Source organism: Saccopteryx leptura, chromosome 1 (genome assembly GCF_036850995.1).
Source record: "Saccopteryx leptura isolate mSacLep1 chromosome 1, mSacLep1_pri_phased_curated, whole genome shotgun sequence".
Classification (NCBI taxonomy): Eukaryota; Metazoa; Chordata; class Mammalia; order Chiroptera; family Emballonuridae; genus Saccopteryx; species Saccopteryx leptura.
In genome coordinates this window covers 50135073-50158955 of record NC_089503.1, presented here as the reverse complement: position 1 = coordinate 50158955, position 23883 = coordinate 50135073, and the positions used below count along the sequence as shown (strand labels likewise).

The 23883-nt window shown below is 37.7% G+C and overlaps 1 protein-coding gene across 4 annotated transcripts in view; it reads right to left on the bottom strand.

The window, feature by feature from the left end:
* The window catches only part of SBF2 (SET binding factor 2), a 502739-nt gene that overhangs the window by 171715 nt on the left and 307141 nt on the right, over nucleotides 1–23883 (bottom strand). For all 4 annotated transcript variants that reach the window (XM_066365963.1, XM_066365945.1, XM_066365952.1 and 1 more), the window contains exons 15-16: nucleotides 20776–20885; nucleotides 18701–18850 (exon numbers count right to left, since the gene is read on the bottom strand). In XM_066365963.1, coding sequence (XP_066222060.1) covers nucleotides 18701–18850; nucleotides 20776–20885 — 260 coding nt within the window. The remainder of the gene's footprint in view (nucleotides 1–18700; nucleotides 18851–20775; nucleotides 20886–23883) is intronic.

The following is a 23883-nucleotide window of genomic DNA, read 5'->3' as shown; positions in this document are numbered from 1 at the left end:
AGCTGAGCTCGGAAGAAACACTGGACACAGAAGGAGTGGCTGAAACGTGAAGATCTGGAAGTAGGGATGCAAAATATTGTGAATGAACCTGTAGTTAATCAAGACAGGATAATTTTTTCTCCCACTTCACATCAAACTTGGCTTAATGAAGCAGTTTGTTCAGGCTTTGAATAGAGAAAGTGAATGCTTTCAACATATTATTTCTGTTTTTCCTGCCTTGTCTTTTGAGAAGATAAAAGCAGGTCTATTCAATGGACCTCAAATTCGAATCCACATATGTGACAAAGAATTTGCCAGGAAAATGAATAAGGAGGAGAAAGCAGCATGGCAGTCTTTGGTGGCAGTTACAAAGAAGTTCCTTGGCAGCAAAAAAAAGCAGAAAACTATGAACTTCCGGTTCAAAGGATGCTGTTGGCTTTCCTCGACATTGGATGTAACATGAGCGTTAAGATTCACTTCCTAAAGTCACCTTGATAAGTTTTCCGAAAACCTTGGAGCTGTTAGTGATGAGCAGACTACTGCTAGAGCATCAAACGAGATTGTCCTCAACAAGTACACAAACGCAAGAGCTACAAATGCAAATTTTTGCCTGAATAGAATTTAAATAAGTTTTGCACAAATTTTATGATTAAAATAAGTGTTTTAATATGTTCTATTTTGAAATTGTAGACAAATTCTGATGCAATCGTATCTTTTAGTGTATTAGTGTATTTACTGCATTATATAAATTATTATATTTTCACAAAGATGATGCCCAAGAAGACATTAACATTAAAACTAAATGTTGAAAATTTTACAATAAGATGAAAACCTAAAATCTTGAATTGCAAAAAAACTGTAGCTTACAGAGAAAAACTAATGTCAGATTTGAGATCAGCATACTCGAATTAGGTAAGAACAAATGTTTTGTCGATGCAACAAAAATTTTGTCCCCCAGTATAATGGGGAATATAAAGTCAACAGGCAATTTCATTATATGTGATGAGAGCTATTGCAGGGTCACAGTAAATAGGATGAGGGCAGGACAAGATACAGTGGAAGCACATAGAAATGGCTACCAATACATAACTGAGGGGCTGAGGAAGGCTTCCAGGAGGAAGTGATACTTAAACTGAGATTAAAAATTGGAGTTAGCTAGGTGAAAGGGACAATTCAAGGAAGTTGAAAGAAATAGTGTTCTGAACTAAGGCAATGAGGACTGATAACAGACAAAGATGAAGCTGTAGAGGTAGGAAGGGGTAGAGATATAATTAGAATTTAATCTCAGGGAAAGGATTTCAAGTTGGAAAGAGACAAGATCCAAATGGAATGTAGAAATACCACTTTGGTAAAGCAAGGAAATATATAGTAGAAGGATTAGCATGGAGAGAGGGAGAACAGTTAAGAAGTTGATGCAGTAACAGGTTGGAAATACTGGTGACTTAAATCAGGATGGTGGAATTTAAAGACAGAGAAAAGTAGATGGAATTGAGAAACACTAGGAAGTAGTATCTCTAGGTCTCAGTGGCTGATCAAACATGAGGATAAGGCTGAGGAGAAAGAGACAAATTCTATATTTTTGGCACATTGGTGTCATTTGTTTAAGTAGGAAACTTGAGAGAGTTTATGGGTGGTGGTTGGAAATGAGGATACAAGATTATTATTTCAGTTTTGAACATAATATCTAAATAGCTTTGGGACATTCAAGTAAAGATTGACTGTAACTACAGGATACTCAGTTCTGGAACAAAAGGTACAGTAGATTTGTGCTTGAGATACAGACTTGCAAGGCAGCAGTAAAGATGTAAAGGAGATGAATAAAATTACCTAGAAAGAATCTTAGATTGGGAGAAGATCTAAAGGTGAATCCACAGATGCAAATGAACATAATTTTTGCAGGATGGGGAAAGAGAAGCCCTACCAAAGAGACTGAAATCTCTCTCTCTCTCTCTCTCTCTCTCTCTCTCTCTCTCCAGGAGAAATTGTATCATCAAAGATAAGGGAAGTGGGTTTTGTAAAGACGTGGCAGTGGTCATCATCAAATGCTACCACCTGTCAAATAAGATAGTTACTGAAAAAGTTTCCATTAGATTTATCAGTGAGTTCTCATCAGTGATCTTGGTTGATTGATGGCAGCCAAAGATTTGGACTAAATCTTACAGCTATTAGAATAGCTAACTTCTTCTTTTTTTTTTGATTAATTTTAATGGGGTGACATTGATAAATCAGGGTACATATATTCAGAGAAAACATCTCTAGGTTATTTTGACATTTGATTATGCTGCATTCCCATCATCCAAAGTCCAATTGTCTTCCGTCACCTTCTAACTGGTTTTCTTTGTGACCCTCCCCTCCCCCAACCCCCTCCCTCTCCTCCTCCCCACCCTGTAACCCCCACACTCTTGTCCATGTCTCTGAGTCTCATTTTTATGTCCCACCTATGTATGGACTCATACAGTTCTTAGTTTTTTCTGATTTACCTATTTCGTTCAGTATAATGTTATCAAGGTCCAACCATGTTGTTGTAAAGGATCCGGTGTCATCATTTCTTATGGCTTAGTATTCCATAGTATATATGTACCAAGGCTTTTTAATCCACTTGTCCACTGATGGACACTTGGGCTGTTTCCAGATATTTGCCATTGTGAACAATGCTGCCATAAACATGGGGGTGCATTTCTCCTTTTGGAACAGTGCTGTGGTTCTTTGTTAATTTTCCTTCTTGAGGATCTATCTAATGATGTTAGCGGGGTATTGAAATTCCCTACTATTATAGTATTGCTGTTGATCTCGAACTTTAAATCCATCAATGTCTGCTTTATATATTTAGGTGCTCCTATATTAGGTGCATAGATATTTATAACGGTTATATCTTCCTGTTGGATTGCTCCCTTTATCATTATGTAGTGACTTTCTTTATTTCTAATTATGGTCTTTGTTTTAAAGTCCATTTTGTCTGATATAAGTATTGCTACCCCAGTTTTTTTTTCATTTCCATTTGAGTGAAATATTTTCTTCCATCCTTTTATCTTCAGTCTATGTGCATCTTTTGTTTTAAGGTGTGTCTCTTGTAGACAGCATATGTATGGGTCCTGTTTTCTTATCCACGCAGCTACCCTATGTCTTTTGATCAGATCATTTAATACATTTACATTTAAGGTTATTATTGATATGTAATTGTTTACTGCCATTTTATTCTTTAAAACTGTATTCCTCTTTTGCTATATTCTTTTTCTCCTGATCTGTTTACAACAGGCCCCTTAGCATTTCTTGCAGCCTTGGTTTGGTTGTAGTGAATTCCTTGAGTTTTGTTTTTTTTTTTTGTCTGGAAAGCTTTTTATATCTCCTTCAATTTTAAACGATAGCCTTGCTGGATAAAGTAGTCTTGGTTGTAGGCTCTTGTTCTGCATTACTTTGAATATTTCTTGCCATTCCCTTCTGGCCTCAAGTGTTTCTGTTGAGAAGTCAGAAGTCATCCTTATGGGGGCTCCTTTGTAGGTGATAGTCTTTTTTTCTCTAGCAGCTTTTAATATTTTCTCTTTATCACTTAGCTTTGGTATTTTAATTATGATGTGTCTTGGTGTTGATTTCTTTGGGTTTCTCTTTAATAGAGTTCTCTGTGCTTCCTAAACATGTGAGATGTTTTCCTGCCTTAATTGAGGGAAGTTTTCAGCTATGATATGCTTGAACAAAGTCTCTATCCCTTGCTCTTTCTCTTCTTCTTCAGGAACCCCTATGATCCAGATATTATTTCTCTTCATGTTGTCACAGAGCTCTCTTAGAGTTTCCTCAGACTTTTTGAGTTTCTTCTTTTTTCTGCTCTGCTTCCGTGCCTTTATTTATCTTGTCCTCTAACTTGCTGATTTGATTCTCAGCTTCATCCATCCTGCTTTTAATTCCTTCCATTGTGTTCATTTCTGATATTGTATTTGTCATTTCTGACTGATTCTTTTTTATTATTTCAATGTCCTTTTTTATATTTGCTATCTCTTTATTTAGGTGTTTGTAATGACCATCTGTTGTTGCTCTAATATCTTTGAGTATCCTAACAATCGTTATTTTAAATTCTGCATCTGGTGATTTGGTTATATCTGATTCATTCAGGTCCTTTTCTGGGGATTTCTCTTGATTCATTTGTGTTGCATTTCTCTGCCTTCTCATTTTCTCTGTGTAAAGGAAGGTTTGGGCCACTGGAGTCCACTGGGTGTGGCCTCTGTTCCCTTGGTATGGTCTGTCTGCAGGCCCGCCACCCTCTCTGCTGTTCCTGCCTAGGGCGTTTGGGTATGGGCGTTGCTGGTGCCTGCCCACTGGGGCTGTTGCTCTGGTTTCTGCCTCTCCTTCACGGGAGTGGCTGTGATCACATGCTTGGGTGTACAAGCCTTGGTGGCCTTGGCCTTTGCCCCGCCCCCATAGATGGCGTTCTGTTCGGCCCTGAGGGCAGTGGTGAGCACCTTTGCTTAGCTGCGGGTCTCCACCTGTTTCTGGGCTTTCGCCCCACCCTTGCAGGAGTAGCCTGCTCGTGGGACGGTTGCAAGCCTTGGCTCCATAGGCCAGGTGGGACTGTGTGCCCACGCTCAGTAGCAGGACTCTGCCTGTTCTGGGTTTTTGGCTCCACCCCCGCGGGAGGAGCCGGCTCCCAAGCCTTGGTTACGTGGGCGGGGCAAGGCTGTGCTCCTGCGCCCTTGCTCAAGGGCTGATCTCCACCCCTTCTGGGGTTCCCGCCCTTCTCCCACAGGCTGGATTGCAGGCTGCCCACAGCTGGGCTTGACCGCTTTTGCATGCCCCCTCCTCCCCAGCCGGGCAAGACTGAGCTCACACCTGGGCCCAGTGGTGGCCAGCCGGCTTCCGCCCTCGCCGACAAGAACTGCGCTTCTGCGTCCCACTGCTGCCCGCCCTCTGGCAAGCCTTCAGCCGTGTGGGGTGTGGGCACTGCAGCTCAGACCCTAACACTCACTACTGTAGTCCCAAAAGCTCCCTCCTTCTAAGCGACTCTGCTCTGAGTGGCGCGGGAGAGCTTGTTTGGCTGGTGTCTTGCTTCCCTTTGCTGGTATTGCTGTTTCCAGGGGAAATAAGGTCTACTAGGAAGTTCTGTCCGTTTCTATCACAACAAGTTTTGACACATAAGCACATGTTTATTTGGCGCATGTGTGCCTCTCTATTTTTATCACTTAATGTATACATCCTGACATAGCAAATTAACTAAAACAAAGTTGATTCATGTTAGTCTTATGTGTGAAGCCATAGTGTACTCATGGCTACTGATAAAGTTCATTTACGCCACTGTAATTTTTACAAATTTCCACAAGGAAGAAATGCTACAGAAGCATGTCTGTTGCATCCACCATATTCCCTGGACTTAGCACCCTCCGACTATCACTTGTTTTTGTCCTTACAAAATTTTTTGAAGGGCAAAGAATTCAAAAATGAAGAAGATATCAAACAAGTACTGGTTCAATTTTTCACATCAAAAGATAAAACATTTTTCAAAAATGGGATATACAAATTGCCCTCACGCTGGCAAGAAATCATTAATAATAATGGCAATTATATTATTTAATAAAGTTTATTGATGGTAAGAAAAATTTGTATTTTGTTTTATACCAAGAACGGACAGAACTTTCTGGTAGACCTTATATTTACTTCAGATTTGGGAAGTGACTCATCCCAGGGGTTAGGGTAGCTGTCTCCAAAAATGTTTCTCCCTGTGCCTCCTAGATTATACTCTCTTCCTGCTACTCCGGTACTCTCCTCTCTCCCTGTCCCCTGGAGCCCCGGGTGAGTGGTTGTGAGAGAGGTGTTCTGTGCGGTCCCTTTAAGAAGAATCCTGGGTCTGAGAAATCAGTCTCTTTCTCACAAACAGTATCCTGACTTGTTTCCAGCTAAATACTGTCCATACGCCTCTTCTAGGCTCTGGGGCTTCAGGCTGGGGCTTTGTTCCTGGGATTCAGGACCCTCCCCTCTCTGCTAAACTCACTTCCCACCATGTGAGTCTCTCCCGGCTGCCGTTCGCTCCGGGGAGCTGGGCAGCCCTCTCCGCATTTCCGTTTTTCCTACCAGTCTCAGTGTGGCTTCTTCAGTGTTCCTTGGTTGAAGAGTCCTCTTAGTTTAGTCCACAATTGGTTTTTCCAGATGATAGTTCTTAAAATTAGTTTGTAATCCACTTTGGTTCTGGGAGGTGGATGTTGGTACGTCTGCCCACTCCAGCGCCATCTTGTCTTGCCTAGAATAGCTAACTTCTTAATGAATTTTCTCCTAAATCTGAAACTCAAAGCTGTTGACAACCAAGTTAGTTCCTTGATAAATGATTTATAAATGTAGACTATTATTTCAATAATTACGCTTTCCACAAAATTATGTAATAATTCATGCATTCAAACAATATCTGCATCCTTTCTATGTGCCAGGTGCTGTGCTGAATAGTGGGTATACAATGATAAACAACACAAACAAGTTCTGTTTTCATTCAGCTAGGGTGGAGATTTTTCAGTAGCAATTATTATTTTTAAAAATGAAAATAAAGATTCACAAATTTCCAGAATGCAGGTTCTTGAATGAAATTTAAATTTAGTTACAGAGCACCTACTGCCACAGTTTTTGAAGAAGGTGTCATCAGTTAAAGGCATAGAGCAAACAAAAGAAAACACAAACTAGATTTAGAACTCACTTCTTCAATTTACAAGCTGTGTGATTTGGGAAAATTACTTAATTTCTTTTGATTTTACTTCTACAGGTAATAGTGATTGTGGCTGACCTGTTTCAAGAGCCACAAAAAGCTGGGGCTGTCTGAGGCAGCCAGGGTGATATGGGACCCAAGAAGAAAAAGGACAGGACATGGATGCTGACTAGATGGTTCTTTTACAAAAAAGAGTGGGGAATGGAAGCAGAGCTGGAGAACAGTGGGGAGTAGGAACTGACTTTGTCCAATGGCCCCTTCTGCTTAGGTCATCCTCCACAGAAATAAACTAAAGGATGACAAAATAAAAAGAAGTGTACACGGTTATGCTGGTTGACTGTGAACTTCATTACAATATGACCTAGTTGAAAAACTTCTAATCTCAGGATCTTTAGTAAAACCTTTTTCTTTCTGGCTGGCCACATTTCTCAGAGCACTGTCTTCCGATGTCCTGCCCTAGTTCTGCAGGCTGCCAGAGTTCCGGGAACTGAATTCCGGGCTGGTATTCTCAATATTTGTCATTCACTTAACCCCTTTTCTTGTAACAAAACAGAATTTCCCTCAGCCAGACCTAGTGTCTCCCAGGCTAGTGATGCTCTCTCTCTTAAAACAAAGGCACAAACAAACCTCTAATCTGCTGGGGGAAAGGAGAGGCAGCTGGAGGTTAACTCAGAACTGGAAAAAGATCTGGGAGGGGAATCCAATTATCTCAAGGAGACTTTCAACCAATCTTCTTTTTAATGTTTAGCCCCACCATAACCTCCTGCTTTCAGAGATAACTTGATGTCCCTAATTCCTCAGCCTTTTGCAATTCTGCAAATTGGGCTGCTTGAAGAGTTTTACAACTGTCACCCAAGAAAAGACTTCCTTGGGTTAGCTAAGTCACTCATCCACCAGCTTTCTAGTTTCCAAAATGTTGTTGTCTCCTCTCCTGTTTTGCCTGTGGGTTTATGTATTTTTAAAAATCCTTTAGTTTTAGTGGGGTTTTCGATAGTAGCTGAGGTCAAATATACATATTCAATTTTTCACTTTAACCAGAGGTTACCCTGTTTACTTCTCTTCTCTCCTCTCCCACTACCTTTCTACATTACACACAGCAGAAATAGTTTTCAAGTTTCAAAACCACAGGCCCTCACCATACTGTATTTCCCCATGTATAAGACGCTCCCATGTATATATAAGATGCACCTTAATTTTGGGGCCCAAAATTTGAAAATAAAATGTATGACATAAAGTTATTGAACTCAAGTTTTAATCATCATAAAATTCATACAACTCCTCATCACTGTCAAAACTCCCATCCATTAGCTTGTCCTCATCTGTGTTGGATGACGAATCACTGTCTTCAACAATGTGCGCAAAAACAAGCACGAAAAACTGGGAAATGCAAGTAAAAAATTCTAAAACCACTGTATAAATGCACCCAGTTTTAGACCCCGAATTTTTTGAAAAAAGATGTGTCTTATACATGGGTAAATATGGTACTTGTTTTTTTTCTACTGGTAACTTCCTCTCTGGAATACTCTCCCTCCCAATCCTTGTCTGACACCTCTTTGTCTTCTGTGACCACCTCCTTCCCACTTTAAATCAGCAACCTTACAATAGCATTCACAGTACTTTCTCACACATCTCTATGAGTGCACATCCCACTATATTACAAATACTGGTTTACCTATGAATTTTCCCTTCTAGATTGTAAACTCCTTAAGAACCACAATAGTATCTCAATCATCTTAGTATGTCCAGTACTTACTCCCTAGTACAGAGACTAGTACATGGTAGAAATCAGTAAATGTTTGGGGCAAGAATAGAGAGAAAAGAGTAAAATATATGCCCTCATTAAGCCAGATGTATTCTATTGATTAATATAGTATTAATGTGTTACTCTGTTCTGGGCTGCTATAACAAAATACCACTGGGTGTTTTACAAAATAAATTTCTCACAGTTCTAGAGGTTGGAAGCCCAAGATCAGAGTGCTAGCACGGTTGGGTGAAGGCCCTCTCCGGGCATGTAGACTTCTCACTGTACCCTTACATGGTGGAAGGGGATAGGGAGCTCAGTTGGTTCTCTCTTTTTTTTTTTTAAATTTACTTGTTCTTTATTTTAAATATTGTACTTGTTCCCGTTTTGTTTTTTTTACTTTAAAATAAGATATCTGCAGTGTGCATAGGGATTTATTCATAGTTTTTTTTAAAATAATTTTATTTTTTTAATGGGGCGATATCAATAAATCAGGATACATATATTCAAAGATAACATATCCAGGTTATCTTATCATTCAATTATGTTGCATTCCCATCACCCAAAGTCAGACTCTGTCACCTTCTATCTAGTTTTCTTTGTGCCCCTCCCCCTCCCCCTTTCCTTCTCTCTCTCCCCTCTCCCCCCATAACCACCACACTCTTATCAATGTCTCTTAGTCTCACTTTTATGTCCCACCTACGTATGGAATAATGCAGTTCCTGTTTTTTTCTGATTTACTTATTTCACTTCGTATAATGTGTTAATCTCATTCATGAGGGTTTGCCTTCAGGAGTAATAACCTCCCAAAAGCCCCACCTTCTAAAACCATCACTTTAGGGGTCAAGTTTCTAACATATGAACCTGGGAGGGCACATTCAGACCACAGCACTTAACAAAAGCCCCAATCTGCTACCTTATACATAAAAACTGGTCATTTGCAGTACTTGAATGTCCTTAAAAACTTCTAGATTAAGTCAGTCTGATGTGAAAAGCTTGGTATTCCAGAATAGAAGCCTTTTTTCTCATACTTTAAAACCTCTGTGTGGTTTCCTATATTATTCAGAGTCCCTTGCCTAAGAAGCTCAATATAAGAATTTATCCAGGCCCTGGCTGGTTGGCTCAGTGGTAGAGCGTCGGCCTGGCGTGCATAAGTCCCGGGTTCGATTCCCGGCCAGGGCACACAGGAGAGGCGCCCATCTGCTTCTCCACCCCTCCCCCTCTCCTTCCTCTCTGTCTCTCTCTTCCCCTCCCGCAGCGATGCTCCATTGGAGCAAAGAAGGCCCGGGAGCTGGGGATGGCTCCTTGGTCTCTGACCCAGGTGCTAGAGTGGCTCTGGTCGCAACAGAGCGACGCCCCGGAGGGGCAGAGCATCGCCCCCTGGTGGGCAGAGTGTCGCCCCCTGGTGGGCGTGCCGGGTGGATCCTGGTCAGGCGCATGCGGGAGTCTGTCTGACTATCTCTCCCCATTTCCAGCTTCAGAAAAAAAAAAAAAAAAGAATTTATCCAGCAACCAGTGAAATTTTATAAATTGTTAGTGACTGAAATTTTCAGCTGTGACAAAATCTGAGGCTTGACTTTGAAGCATCTCCCTCTTTAAAATTTTCTTTATTAATTTTAGAGAGACAGAGGAAAAGAAAGAGAGAGAGAGAGAGAGAGAGAGAGAGAGAGAGGAGATGAGAAGCATCAACTCATAGTTGCTTCGCTTTAGTTGTTCATTGATTGCTTCTCATACATGCCTTGACTTAGGGCTCTAGCTGAGCCAGTGACCCCTTGCTCAAGCCAGTGACCTTGGGATCATGTTGATCCCACACTCAAACTGATGAGCCTACGCTTGAGCCCATAAGCCCATGCTCAAACATCTCTTCTTTAATAAGGCAGGCTCCTGGTTACTTTAGAGATACTGATCACATTCAGCTGATATCACACAGCCCACTGTTTAGTAGCTTACTTTTTTTTTCATAATAAGACTTTTTCAATAAATTGAAAGTATCTGATTTACAGTCTGGCACAAGTTCCTTATCTTTTTTTATCTTTCTTTTTTTTTTTGTATTTTTCTGAAGCCGGAAAGGGGGGGAGACAGTCAGACAGACTCCTGCATGCACCCCACCGGGATCCACCCGGCACGCCCACCAGAGGCGAGGCTCTGCCCACCAGGGGGCAATGCTCTGCCCCTCTGGGGGGTCACTCTGTTGCGACCAGAGCTACTCTAGCGCCTGGGGCAGAGGCCAAGGAGCCATCCCCAGCGCCCGGGCTATCTTTGCTCCAATGGAGCCTTGGCTGCAAGAGGGGAAGAGAGAGACAGAGAGAAAGGAAAGGGAGAGGGGTGGAGAAGCAGATGGGCACTTCTCCTGTGTGCTCTGGCCGGTAATCGAACCCGGGACTTCTGCACGCCAGGCCGACGCTCTACCACTGAGCCAACCGGCCAGGGCCACAAGTTCCTTATCTTGTCACAGACTAGCACTCTGAATGGTTAGATCATCTCATTATATTCTCCATGTATTTTCTCTTCCATATTTTCCATATTCTTGTCTCAATCTGCTCCACTGTGTAATTATTTCAGTGTATTCCAGTTCACTACACAACTTTTTCACTGTGTCTAGTCTGATGTTTAACCTATCCCTTGAGTTTTTTGTAATTATGTAATTATTTCCTTGTTTACTCATTTTATCCAAAAAAAATTCAAGCATATCAAAGTTGAAAGAATTTTACATTGAACACTTGTATACTTATCATCTACATTGGATCATCAACATTTTACTATGCTTGCTTTATCACTGATCTATCCATCCTGTTATCCATTAGTCCTTTTTAATTTTAGTGCTTTTCAAAGTAAATTGCAGACATCAATTATACTTCCCCCTAAGTAATTTAGCAAGCATATTTATTAATTAGAGTTCAATATTTGTTTATAGGTTTTACTTTTGCTGCACAATTATATATAACAACTTATGCAAGTTTTAAGTGTATATTTACTGAATTTTGACAAATGTCATATTTTAAAAATTTATCCAAATGGCTGCATGTATCATTAGTTTGTTCATATTTATTGCCTAATAGCATCACACTGTATAAACATGTGGTAGTTTAAAAATAATCTATTCTCTGATGAACTCCTGAGCTGTTTCCAGTATTAAGGCTATTATGAAAAAGTTCTTACCAATATTTTTGTATAAGTCTTTTTAAAGATGTTTTCATTTCTTTTTGGTAAGACCCAGGAGTGAAACTGTCAGCTTCACAGGCTTGTATTATATATGCTTAGTTTTATAAGAATCTCTCAGATTTTCCTCTGAAGCAGTTGTGCCAGTTTATATTCACAACCATAAAGTGTGAAAATTCCAGTTACTTTACAACCCTGCCAAAATTTGTTAATCTAGTTTTAGCCACACTGGTGGTTATACAGTACAGTTGATTCTTGAACAACACAGGTTTGAACTGTGTGGGTCCGCTTATATGCTGGTTTTTTCAACAAATAAATACCTATACTGTTTTTCAATCTGTAATTGGCAGTCCACAGATGCAAAGGGCTGACTATATGTACTGACCTACCACCATTTTATATAGGGGACTTGAGCATCTGTTGATTTTGGTGTCCACAGTGGTCCTGAAACCAATCCAACCTCAGATACCAAGGAAGAACTGGGGTAGTTTTTTGGGAGTCACAAGTTATATTCATGTTTTCTGTGGGGTGGAGGGGTTGCCAAGAGGGAGAGAGGGTTGGTTCCCCAACCCCTGCATTGCTCAGGGGCTAACTGTAGTATCTCATAATGGTTTCAGTTTGCATTTCCCTGGTGACTAATGATATTGAGCACTTCTTCATGTGTTTACTGACCATCACATATCTGATTCTGTGAAGGGTCTGTACAAATTGTCAAATCAGGCTTCTTCTTAAGTTATAGAAGTTCTCTATATAAACATGATCCAGTTCTTTGCCACATACCTATTTTGGGAATATTTTTTCCCAGTCTTACAATATTCATTATCTTAGTGGTATTTTTTTTTTTTTTTTTTTTTTTACAGAGACAGAGAGAGTCAGAGAGAGGGATAGATAGGGACAGACAGGAATGAAGAGAGATGAGAAGCATCAAATCATTAGTTTTTCATTGCGACACCTTAGTTGTTCATTGATTGCTTTCTCATATGTGCCTTGACCACGGGGTTACAGCAGACCGAGTAACCCCTTGCTCAAGCCAGCAACCTTGGGTCCAAGCTGGTGAGCTTTGCTCAAATCAGATGAGCCCACGCTCAAGCTGGCAACCTCGGGGTCTCGAAACTGGGTCCTCCGCATCCCAGTCTAATGCTCTATCCACTGCGCCACCACCTGGTTAGCCTTAGTGGTATTTTTTGATGAGCATAAGTTCGAATTTTGATGAAGTATAATGATCATTTTTTTCTTTTTTTGACTATACTTTCTGTGACCTAAAAAAACTGTTGTCCAGCCTGACCAGGAGGTAGCGCAGTGGATAAAGCGTCAGACTGGGATTGCCGAGGACCCAGGTTTGAGACCCCGAGGTCACCAGCTTGAGCGCAGGCTCATCTGGTTTGAGCAAAAACTCACCAGCTTGGACCCAAGGTCGCTGGCTCCAGCAAGGGGTTACTCAGTCTGCTGAAGGCCCGCGGTCAAGGCACATATGAGAAAGCAATCAATGAACAACTAAGGTGTCACAATGCGCAACAAAAAACTAATGGTTGATGCTTCTCATCTCTCCGTTCCTGTCTGTCTGTCCTTATCTATCCCTCTCTCTGTCTCTGTAAACAAACAAACAAACAAACAAACAAAAACTGTTGTCCATTCCCAAATGATGAAATTATCCCATGTTTTCCCCTCAAAGTTTCATGGTTTTATATTTTATGTTTAGGTCTATGCTCTACATCAAATTAATTCTTGTGTTTGATGTGCAGTAGAAGTAGAGAATTACTTTTTTCTATATGGATTTTCAGTTATTCCAGCACTATTTATGGAAGAAACTTCTTTGCCTATGGATTGCTTTGGTATCTTTGTCAAAAATTCCATAAATGTGGGTGTATTTCTGGGTGCTCTTTTCCACTGATCTCTTTGCTGATGTTTATGTCAGTACCACACTGTCTTGATTATTGCAGGGTGATAGTAACTCCTGAAATCAGGTAGTTTAAACCCTCCAATTTTGTCCTTTTTCAAGATAGCTTTGGCCATTTCAGTCCTCTGCATTTCCATGTAAATTCCAGACTCAGCTTGTCAATTTCCAGAAAAAAATCTGTTGCTATTTTGGTTGCAGATTCTAAATACTGAGTCTTTACTTTTAATGAGTATACAATTTAAAATTACCTAGCTATTTTTGTTAGTCTCTAGTTACTAGCTTATTTTATATTCAACCCTTTATATACTTAAATATTTTAATTATTATATATTCAAATTGGATATTTCTAATGTATAAAGTCTTTGGGGGTCTAAATCTGTTGTTGGTTGTTTTGCACTAATTCATAAATACTGGTTCATTTCCTTGTTATCTGCTCATTTTGAAATTGTGAGTTTATTGGATTTAATCTATGGGGATCTTGACTGCCTAAGTTGGGGCTACATTATTCTAGAAAAAATTTATAGTTGCTTCTGCAGGGAAAGGTGAGCGGTATGCTGCTGAATAGGGATAATTTTATTCTTTTCCCAGTGGTCTAGCCTGATGCAAAACTCTTGAGGTCAACCAGCTTTCTTTACAGAGGCCAAGACTTAATTGAGCCCCCAAACCTGGTTTTCCCAACTACTAATTGCTCAGAATTTGGTTTTCCCTATTAGTTCTTTCTTTGTGAGTAGAGGAGGGATCTATTAGGATTTCCTTTTCTTCTTGGAAAAAACAACATATCAAAAATTTTTTCCCTCCTGATAATTTTCTAAGATCTATATCTATGTTAGTCTGGGGGTCCCTTATAACATGAGATTTATTATGATGCTGGAAATTGAGGGCTTCACTGAGTTTTCAAATTATAATTTATTGTTTAAAGATCATAGCAAAGATCTTGAGTTTTAATCACATATCTGCTAAAATGGAAATAGTAAAGGCCATGGTATTTTGTGAGAGATTTATAGTAATGTTTTTAAAAATACTAAAATATGATCAGTTATTTGAAATGATATGATGTATGGGAATAATCTATGCTTTATAAACCAGTCCTTTAAAAAATTATATTGGCACCGAAAGAACCTGGTAAATAGCCCCTTGGCAGCACTCATGTTCCATTTCATTTTCCCTTGAGGAGAGAAAAGACAGAACAACCTCAAGATCACGAAAAGCAAAAATTATTAAAGCTTTCTGAATCACTACCTAAAATTAGTTTATTTAAAGTTTCTCTTTAAAACAACAACACAGATGTTTGGCCTCTTTGTCTTGAAACACTATGCTTTTGTAAAAAATGTTAAGAATGTCATGTAAAATCCCCACAAGTAATGTTGTTGCAACAGGAATATAAATACTAATGAATCCCAAACTGGTAATATATAACCCATTAAAATAAGAATATCACATGTGAGCCTATTTATAACTCAGAAGAGCCTCTACATAATGTTAAACAACAGCATGTTCTGGGATGGAGATGGGCTCTAGTTCTATGTATAAAACATTAAGCACCTATCAAGTCAAGATGTATGTGAAAGCAGAAAAAAAATCCATGACTTCTTTTTATCAGAAATGTAAGTATTCAAGGAAAAAGTAAAATATCTGTAGCCCAAGGGTACCTGGCTATTCTATAAGAGACTTGTGCTAACTAGTATATGCTAAAATTAAGTTTAGATAAAGCCTTAAAACTTAGTTCTTCAGTTAATAAACAGCACAGAAAGTACTAATAGAAGAAAGCTCCCTAACATAGATTTTGTCATTTTATCACCAATTAGTATAGGCAGTGATTTTTAACCTTTTTCATCTCATGAAACATAGAAACTAATCACTAAAAGTCTGTGGCACATCAAAAAATATATTTTTTGCTGATCAAGAAAGTAGGTATAATTTTGATTCATTTACATTGGGTGGTTATTGTTGTGTTGGCTGTTGTCATTTTTTTTTTAAATTTGACAATCTTAGAAAAAAGAGGTCAATGCCCCTGACTAAATAGTAAGGTAATGCATGTTTTGAAAATTCTTGTGGCACATGAGTTGAAAATTACTACTGTAGGGAATCAGGAAATTACCTAACTTCAGGACTTCTAGAGACCTTGATCTGTTAATCACATTCCTTTGTTCTCTATAATGACAGTGCCAAAGTAACAGTAACAAATAGCATGCCGCTTTTTTAAGGGCACATTTATTATGTTCTATTCTTCTCATAAAGGGTTTAATAATTTCCTTCCTACAAAAATGAGAATCTTTTAAAAACTTTTTAAATTAAATTTTTAGAGAGAGAAACATCGATTTGTCATTCTACTTATTTATGCATTCATTGGTTGATTCATTTTGCCCTGAACTCAAACCCACAACCATGGCATATTGGGACACTCTAATCAAATGAGCTACTGGGTCAGGGCTGAGACTCTTTTCTAAAAATTATAAAATAGATACTTGTTATGTTTTATATAATTTAATTATGCTTGTATATGTATGTGTGTGTGTGTGTTTCAAGCTGAGAAAGGTTTAAATTGGAAGTCAAAACTCTTCTAATCCATATGCCAGAGATAACCACTTAAATTATTGAGAATTTAGTGTAAATATCCTTCCAGATTTTCACTAGAGTACACATACATGTAATTTTAGGTCAAAACTAAAATCATATTATATCTACTTTATGTAACTTCCTTTTTCCCACCTAGTAATGTATAATAGTTTTTTAATATGTATATATATTATAGATCCATCTCTTTCTATTTAGTAGTTGAAGAGCATTCCCAAGAAGAGCTGTACCACAATTAAATTAATCAATATCCCTATGGTAAACATCTAGGTTGTTTTAGGTTTTTGCTATTATAAACTATTATAGCCAGTCTCTTATACTCTAAAGTAAGATTGCATTTCCAGTAAAGGTGAATCATCACTTGACCTTGTCAATTTTCTTTTCTTTTCTTTTCTTTTCTTTTCTTTTCTTTCTTTCTTTCATTTATTTATTAATTCAACCATTTTTTAAAATCAATTTTCTTAAATAAACTACAAAGTGCTTGTTATAAGATTATATTTTTGATACTAGGTTTTAAGTTAGAATTTCTGAGAAAGATATCCTTTGAAATGGGTTTGAAAAAATACATATGCCCTGCAAAATTATCTAACAGCAGTGCCCTAAGACATTAATGTGGGTAAGTTACAAGGTTATAAAAAATGAACACCCATATACCTAGTAAGAAATAGGTAACAGAGTATTACCATTACCTTTGAAGATCTCTATGTTCATTACCCTTTCTCTCAGTCTTCCAGAGGTAATTTTCCTGAATAATTTATTATTCCCTTGATTTTCTTTTTTCCCCAGTTTTACCGAGGTATAACTGACAAATAAAACTGTAGTGTACAATGTGAAGATTTAATATACATATGTATTATCCTGCTTTTCTTCTTCTTTTTTCCATTGATTTGAGAAAGAGTTTATAATATGAGTACTAATCCATCGGCAGTCATATTTTACAAACATCTCTCACTATGAGATTTGCATTTTCATTCTCTTTATGGTATTTTAGGATAAAGAGAAGTTCTCAGTTTTAATGTAGTCAAATTTATTAATCTTTTCTCTTAAGATCAGCATTATTTGTGATTTGTTTAACAAATATTATACCACCCAAAGTTATAAAGATAGGTCCTTTATGCTGTTTGAAATATTGTATAAGTTGGCTTTTCATGGTTAAGTCTTTAATCCACATGAAACTGATATTAGTGTACATATTTTGTGTACATGGTACATTATATGCACATGGTCATTCAATTGTTCTGGCATTATTTGTTGACTTTTTCATCTTTTTGCCACTGATCTGAAATTGTAAATGTTGTCATTAATTAATCATGTTTTCATATATATGTACATCTGTTTCTGAACTCTATATTTGGTCCTACTGGTCAATTTGTTTATAATTTTCCAGTGCCACACTATCTTAATTGCTACAATTTTAAACTAATTATAAAATTTAAAGAGTTTTATTCAGGCATAATTAACAAATGATAAGATATTTAAAGTGTTGATTGTGGTATTTTGATATATGTTTACATCACCAAGAGATTTCCACAACTGAGTTAATTAACATATCTATCACATATTTATCTTCTTTGGGTGGGGGTGCAAACATTTAAGTTCTACTCTCAGCAAATTTCAATGATATAATTCAGCATTATCGACTATAGTCAGCATGTTTTATATTAGATCCTTAAACCTTATTCATCTTAAAGCTAAAAGTTTGCATCTGATTCCAAGAGTTTGACATTTCCCCATACTTTGTTGTTCATTTAGGAGTGTATTGGTAATTCTTAGTATTTTGCTCTTCAGTTGGGATTCTGATGGGGTCTGCACTGCATCTTATTTAGAGAAAAACTGATTGTCATAATGTTTTATAATATCGAACTTTCCAATCTATGAACATGATAAAACTTTCCATTTATTTAGGCCTTCTTTCATTTACATATAATTTTATTATAAATTATACCCTGTAATTCTCACTTTCTAATCTAGCAGAATTTAACACACATTTTGTTTAGGTTCTCTGTGGAGATTAAAATTATAATATTTAATTACATTTTTCTGCTTGTGCAAAAAGTCTGAGAGGATTTTTGTTATTACTTGAAAAGAACATGATGGCAATGTTGTAGAATATCTAACAAGGGAGTCAGGATGGGGAAATCAGATTATTTGCTTCTACTAATTATGTCTTCATAATTATGTGGGAAAGTTACCTCTTTAAGGTCATACACATATTTTGAAGCCAATTAGAAATATACTTTTATGGTTCACACAAACAAAGTGCTTAGTAAATATTTAAGTCAGTTATTTCGATTATCGACCATTCATTGCCCTCTGCTTTAACTGTATAACTGAAAACTGAGTAAAAAGAGCTGACACAAATACACACATTAAGTAAAATATAACCAATTATTTTCAAGATGGCAGTTTGGTTTCAGCAAGTTTCTTTATAAAATGTAAAATAACCTGGTATTTTTCAAGAGAAAGCAAAGAATGAAAAATTCTCAATACTTATGCTAAGTAAGAAATAAGCGTTTCTCATAGAAAGGGTATGGATATTGGCTCTTCATCCTGTAAGTCATGGAAGGCTCAAGACCTTGATATATCAGCAATTACTGCATTTTCTCAAAAGATAAAAAGTATTCACAAAAAAAGTATTCACAAATAAGAACAATAATCTGAAAAAACTCAGAATTACCTGTAGAGTACAGTTCATCATCCTTATTATGTAGTCAAACTGTTGATGGTCTAATATTGCCCGGTTTTGTTGGACATGCAAACCCAGCTCATCAGTGAGACACTGTCTGGCTGCCTTTCCTTTAAGGGCTCTCAGTGCAGCCGGAAGAGTCTGAGGACAAGATAGGCAGAAGTGAACACAAGGTGCCACTGGAAATAGTCAACATGTAATCTCACTGTAAACCATTTTAATAGTTATTAGTAAAATTAAACTACTAGAAAAGAGTAGCCTTGCTATTGAGGACAATTATAAAATAGATTTTTAGTTATTATTACTGTATTTTTCACTCTATAAGATGCACATTCCCCCCCCCCAAAAAAAAAAGTGGAAGGGAAAATGCCCATGCATCTTATGAAGTGAAAAATATGGTATTTTATTAAATATTTTAACACACCATTTGGTTGAAAAAATTTTTTTTATTTTCCTCCTTGAAATCCTAGGTGTGTCTTATGGTCAGATGCATTTTTTTGTTTGTTTGTTTGTTTTTTTTTTGTTTTTTTTTTAAATACTTTATTTATTGATTTTACAGAGACAGGAGAGAAAGGGGAACATGGATTGGGAAGTATCAACTCATAGGTGCTTCATGTTAGTTGTTCATTGCTCGCTTGTTGTATGTGCCTTGGCCAGGGTAGCCCAGGATTTCGAACCGGCAACCTTGGCATTCCAGGCCGAAGGTTTATCCACTGCGCCACCACAGGCCAGGCTGCGTTTTATGGAGTGAAAAATACAGTATTTATAAGCAAGCATGAAAAATAAGTAGAATTAGTTGATGTAATACATTTTAAAAAACTAACTACACTTAAAAAAAAAAAATCAAAACTCTGGTCACCAAATAACTCTTGCTACTCATCACAAGTCAAAATCACAGACACTTTGACACCTTCTTTCAATAACTGGCCAAATCTCCAAGGCATAATAGAAAGAAAAATTAAAATGACAAGAAATACAAGTGATTTTTTTTACTTTTAAACTGGTCAGCTATTTAATCGCTACTTAGTATTAATTTACGACTAGAATATTCTACCATCTCTTCTCATTTCAATACTATAATAATAAAAAAGAAAAAGGCCTCAAAGCAACAAATAGAAATCTTTAGGTTTATTCATTTATCTTCCACTACATCACCCATAAGAATGCCTCTTCTAGATCACCATGTAAAGCCTGGTTAACATACTTTACATAAAATAATAGATTTAACTTTGAAAAACTAAAAAAACAGAACCAAGGACAAATAAGAAGGGGAAGAAGCCTGACAGTAGGAGGGCATAACATTTTTACAGTCAGGTACAAGAAACAGGATGTGAAGGCTAAAATTGAGAGAACAAAAGAGTCTGTAACACTTCATCCATCCGAGGAAGTGGAACCAAATAACATCAAACAGGAAGCGGCTTGGGGTCATTTAGCATTAGGGTAAAAACTTGACTCTACATGCTCTCCTAGCCCCTTGAAACAGATGTTCAGAACTATGACAAATCACTAAGAAAAGGTTACATTATGTTTCGTATGTCTTATTAAAAAAGACAAGACAATCTGCTTTAATAAGGCATACTTAAGTTGAATACCACACTGTCTGTAATTCCTTACTTATTCCAAGTAGGTTCTTTGTGATAAATATATATAATTACATTAAAAATGTATGGTGTCAGATGGGTACTACACTTATTGGGGTGACCGCTTATAAGTTATATAAATGTCTAATCATTTTGTTGTATACCTGAAACTAATATACTACTGTATGTAACTGTAATTGAAAAATTAAAAAAATAAAATGTTAAGTTCCTAAGTAATATGCCAAAACAGGATTTAATGAACAATGTTAAAAGTTTGAAGGAAAAAATGACTATCAGTATTTGTCTGGCAGCCATGCAATTAAGCTTGGCTAAGACTTTAAATATCACATACTATTCATTTAAAATGATTAAAACACTTGATAAAGAAAAAGAATGAAATGAGAGGACAGGTCAGTTGGCAGTTAAATATGTAAACCTGAAAGGGAAATGACGCATTCTTAAGTGAAAAAGATGGCATTTTATTACCTTTTCGGTCTCCAATGTTTTATTTTCAAATATGAATGAGATGCAGTTTCTAACAACTTCCAATCGCTGTGCACTGTTGAAAACTGTTGTCACCCTATCCATTATTGAAACTAGTAAAGGAACATAAAGAAAACACAAGTAAATTAAACTCCTCTGGCAATTACAAAAGCAATGGTAATATTACTGTTTTGATTTTAAATGATTGTGTTTACATGACTAACACTTAGAATTTAAATTTCCCTTGTTACATGGCATTGAAGGTATTCCATTTCACTACTTTGAATACATTTTTAAGGTTTTAAAATTTTATTTTTTGAAAGAATAGCTATTTTTTAATTGAATTTATTGGGATGACATTGGTTAACAAAATTATACAGGTTTCAGGTGCATAGTTCTATGATACAGTACATCATCAGTCTACCATCCCAAGAAGTCCAGTCTCCGTCCATTACTATTTGTCCCCTTATACCATCCTTCCCATCCCCTCAGCACTCACCACACTGCTGTCCATGTCCATGAGTTTTTTTTCTTTAAAAAATTTATTTTCTAAATCCCTCCACTCCCCCAGATTCCTACGCTCACAGTTGTCAGCCTGCTCTCTGAGTCTATCTCTATTTTCCCTGCTAATTCATTTTGTTCATTAGATCCCACATATGAGTGGAATCATAAAGTGCTTGTCCTTCTCTGACTGGCTTATTTCACTTAGCATAATGCTCTCCAGGTCCATCCATGCTGTTGCAAAGGGTAAGAGGTCCTTCTTTTTTATGGCTGAGTTCCATTGTATAAATGTACCACAGATTTTTTATCCACTCATCTACTGATAGAGACTTGGGCTGCTTCCAATCTTGGCTGTTGTAAATAATGCTGCAACGAACATAGGTTGCACATAGTCTTTCAAATTAGTGTTTTGGGTTTCTTTGGATAAATTCCCAGAAGTGGAATTGCTGGGTCATATGACAGTTACATTTTTAATTTTTTTTTTTTTTTCCTGAAGCTGGAAACGGGGAGAGACAGTCAGACAGACTCCCACATGCGCCCGACCAGGATCCACCCGGCACGCCCAGCAGGGGGCGACGCTCTGCCCACCAGGGGGCGATGCTCTGCCCCTCCGGGGTGCCGTTCTGTCGCGACCAGAGCCACTCCAGCGCCTGGGGCAGAGGCCAAGGAGCCATCCCCAGCGCCCGGGCCATCTTTGCTCCAATGGAGCCTCGCTGCAGGAGGGGAAGAAAGAGACAAGAGAGGAAGGAGAGGGGGAGGGGTGGAGAAGCAGATGGGCGCCTCTCCTGTGTGCCCTGGCCGGGAATTGAACCTGGGACTTCTGCACGCCAGGCCGACACTCTACCACTGAGCCAACCGGCCAGGGCCTCCATTTTTAATTTTTTGAAGTAACTCCATATTGTTTTCCATAGTGGTTGCATTAATCTGCATTCCCACCAACAGTGCAGGGAGGGTTCCTTTTTCTCCACATCCTCGCCAACACTTGTTATCTGTTGACTTACTGATGATAGTCATTTTGATAGGTGTGAGGTGATATCTCCTTGTGATTTTAACTTGCATCTCATGATTAGTGATGTTGAGCATCTTTTCATGTTTATTAGCCATCTGTATGTCTTCTTTGGAGAAGTGTCTATTCTGGTCCGTTGTTCATTTTTAATTGGATTGTGTTTTTGGCATTGAGCTTTATAAGTTCTTTATAAATTTTAAATATTAGCCCCTATCAGATATATCATTACTGAATATGTTCTCCCACTCAGTGGGTTGCCTTCATTTTTCTTTCTTTTTTGTGACAGAGACAGGGAGAAAGAGAGAGAGAGAGAGAGAGAGAGGGAGAGAGAGAGAGGCAGAGACAAACAGACAGGAAGGGACAGAGATGAGAAGCATCAATTCTTTGTTGAGGTTCCTTAGTTGTTCATTGATTGCTTTCTCATATGTGCCTTGATGGGAGTGGGGGCTACAGCAGAGCAAGTGACCCCTTGCTCAAGATGGAACCTTGGGCTCAAGCCAGCAAACATTGTGTCATGTCTATGATCCTACGCTCAAGCTGATGAGCCCATGCTCAAGCCGGTGATCTCGGGGTTTCATATCTAGGTCCTCTGCATCCCAGTATGACGCTCTGTCCTCTGCGCCACCGCCTGTTCAGGTGGGTTGTCTTCATTTTGTTATTTTCTTTGCTGTGCAAAAATGTTTTAGTTTGATATAGTTCCATTTGTTTATTTTTTCTTTTGTTTCCCTTGCCCAAGGTGATATAGTAGCAAAAATATTGTTATGAGAGATGTTTGAGATTTTACTGCCTGTGTTTTCTTCCAGGATTTTTATAGTTTCAAGTCTAACATTTAAATCATTAAACCACTTGAAGTTTATTCTTCTGTACGGTGTAAGGTGGTCTAGTTTCGTGTGTGTGTGTGTGTGTGTGTGTGTGTGTATCTGCCCAATATTCCCAACACCATTTATTGAATAGATTATCTTGATCCCATTTATCTTTGGGCTCTTTATTCTGTTCCATTGATCTATAGGTCAGTTTTTCTTCCAGTAGCATGCTTGATATTTGGTAGCATAATTCCTCCAACTTTGCTCTAAAGGTTTCTTTTTGCTATTTGGGATCTTTTCTGGTTCCACATAAATTTTTGGAATATTTGTTCTAGTTCAATGAAATACACCATTTATCTTGATAGCAATTGCATTGAATCTATACATTGTTTTGTATAGTATAAACATTTAAATGATATTAATTCTTCCTATCCATGAACACGGTATATGCTTTCATTTATTTGTACCTTCATCAATTTCTTTCTTTTGTGTCTTATAATTTTCCAAGCACAAGTCTTTTATATCCTTGGTTAAATTTATTTCTAGGTGTTTTATTCTTTTTGAAGCAATTGTGAGTGGTATTGTTTTCTTAGTTTCCCTTTCTGATAGTTCATTTTTGGTGTATAAAAATGCAACTTATTTCTGGATATTTATTTTGTATCCTGCTATAGTTTACTGAATTCATTTATAAGGTCTAGTAGTTTTTTGGTGGAATATTTTGGCTTCTCTATATAGGAGATGCTCAGGTTATGACAATCTTGACATGACATTTTGAGTTGACAACATTCATTCCCATAAAAA